At 31.7% G+C, this 1,103-nt stretch overlaps 1 protein-coding gene across 1 annotated transcript in view; it reads right to left on the minus strand.

The window, feature by feature from the left end:
- The window catches only part of LOC108625106 (uncharacterized), a 3,737-nt gene extending 2,640 nt beyond the window's left edge, over positions 1-1,097 (minus strand). The window contains exons 1-4 of the mRNA XM_018024854.2: positions 965-1,097; positions 574-874; positions 351-503; positions 157-282 (exon numbers count right to left, since the gene is read on the minus strand). Of these exons, the coding sequence (XP_017880343.1) occupies positions 157-282; positions 351-503; positions 574-714 (420 nt within the window). The 5' untranslated portion in view covers positions 715-874; positions 965-1,097. The remainder of the gene's footprint in view (positions 1-156; positions 283-350; positions 504-573; positions 875-964) is intronic.
- Between the last annotated feature and the right edge of the window lie 6 nt (positions 1,098-1,103).

Consider the following 1,103-nt stretch of genomic DNA (forward strand, 5'->3'; position numbering starts at 1 on the left):
TAATAACTCATAACCATGCTTCGGACAATTTTTTAACAAAGAAAAATATTGTTTAAAATCATTTCAGGAGCCTGTCATTGAAAATGTACCACCAGTTCTTGGACACCCTGTACATACGAATAAATACACACAGTTTCATAGATTATAATATATTACCTTGAAAAACATAGATGTCTTTGACTGTTCGTTCAAGTCTTTACCTAATTCTTCTAGATTGTTGAGAAATATCGTATCTATGAAATAGTTCTTCAAACATGTCCACTTTTGAGTATTTCGTAACATCTAAAAACAAAATGATGCTGTAAAACTGTTCAATGATATAAAGGCGCAAATAATGTCTCTCAAGGTACCTTCATTTGTTTTATAATAGGTCTTAAACGAGAATATGTATGAGAGAGTATCTCTTTCTCATGAAGGAGGAAATCAAGTCTCCAACTATCTTGAAGATCAGAACTTGTATCGTCTGAAACTATTGGGGCTGCGAGCCACGGTATTCCTGGATACTAACCAAACGATAGATACTTAGAATAAATGTGGATACTTATTTAAATATAGGATGTAAAAGATATAAACCTTTTCAAACCAGGAGACGTTCGTTATAAATGACCTGATTGGATTTATTTTGAAAGCTATTACAAATTCTAAATTAATGCGTATCTCGGATTCTTCTGGTACACATAACGTTAATCTAATTGCGGGACCACTCCTACTCATTTTAATTTCTGCATCAAAGGGTGATGGTTCGTTTACTTTTATTATCTGTTTGCCATCAGAACCTGGTAACTCAGAAACAACTTCAGTTACAATTCCCTCTATCCAGCTACAAAATTCTTGTGGATGTAGACAACCATTGCTAATAAATTTCTGGAGTGACCTGAAGAACATAAAATAATAACAACTTGAAATCATATACTTAACTTAATAATTTGTTTATATGTTTTATTTAATTATAATAACTTATTACTTTTTCTCTTCATCTGAAAATCGTAAATTAGACTTCTTCGAATCAAATAAGCTACTGGTATCGGTTATTTCCAATCGTATGAGTCCATTTGGTCGCGACTGGATCTTAATAGAAAAAAGAAATATAAATTATATAGGGA

This window comes from Ceratina calcarata, unplaced genomic scaffold (assembly GCF_001652005.2).
Source record: "Ceratina calcarata isolate Rehan_Ccalc_2016 unplaced genomic scaffold, ASM165200v1 scaffold3439, whole genome shotgun sequence".
NCBI lineage: Eukaryota > Metazoa > Arthropoda > Insecta > Hymenoptera > Apidae > Ceratina > Ceratina calcarata.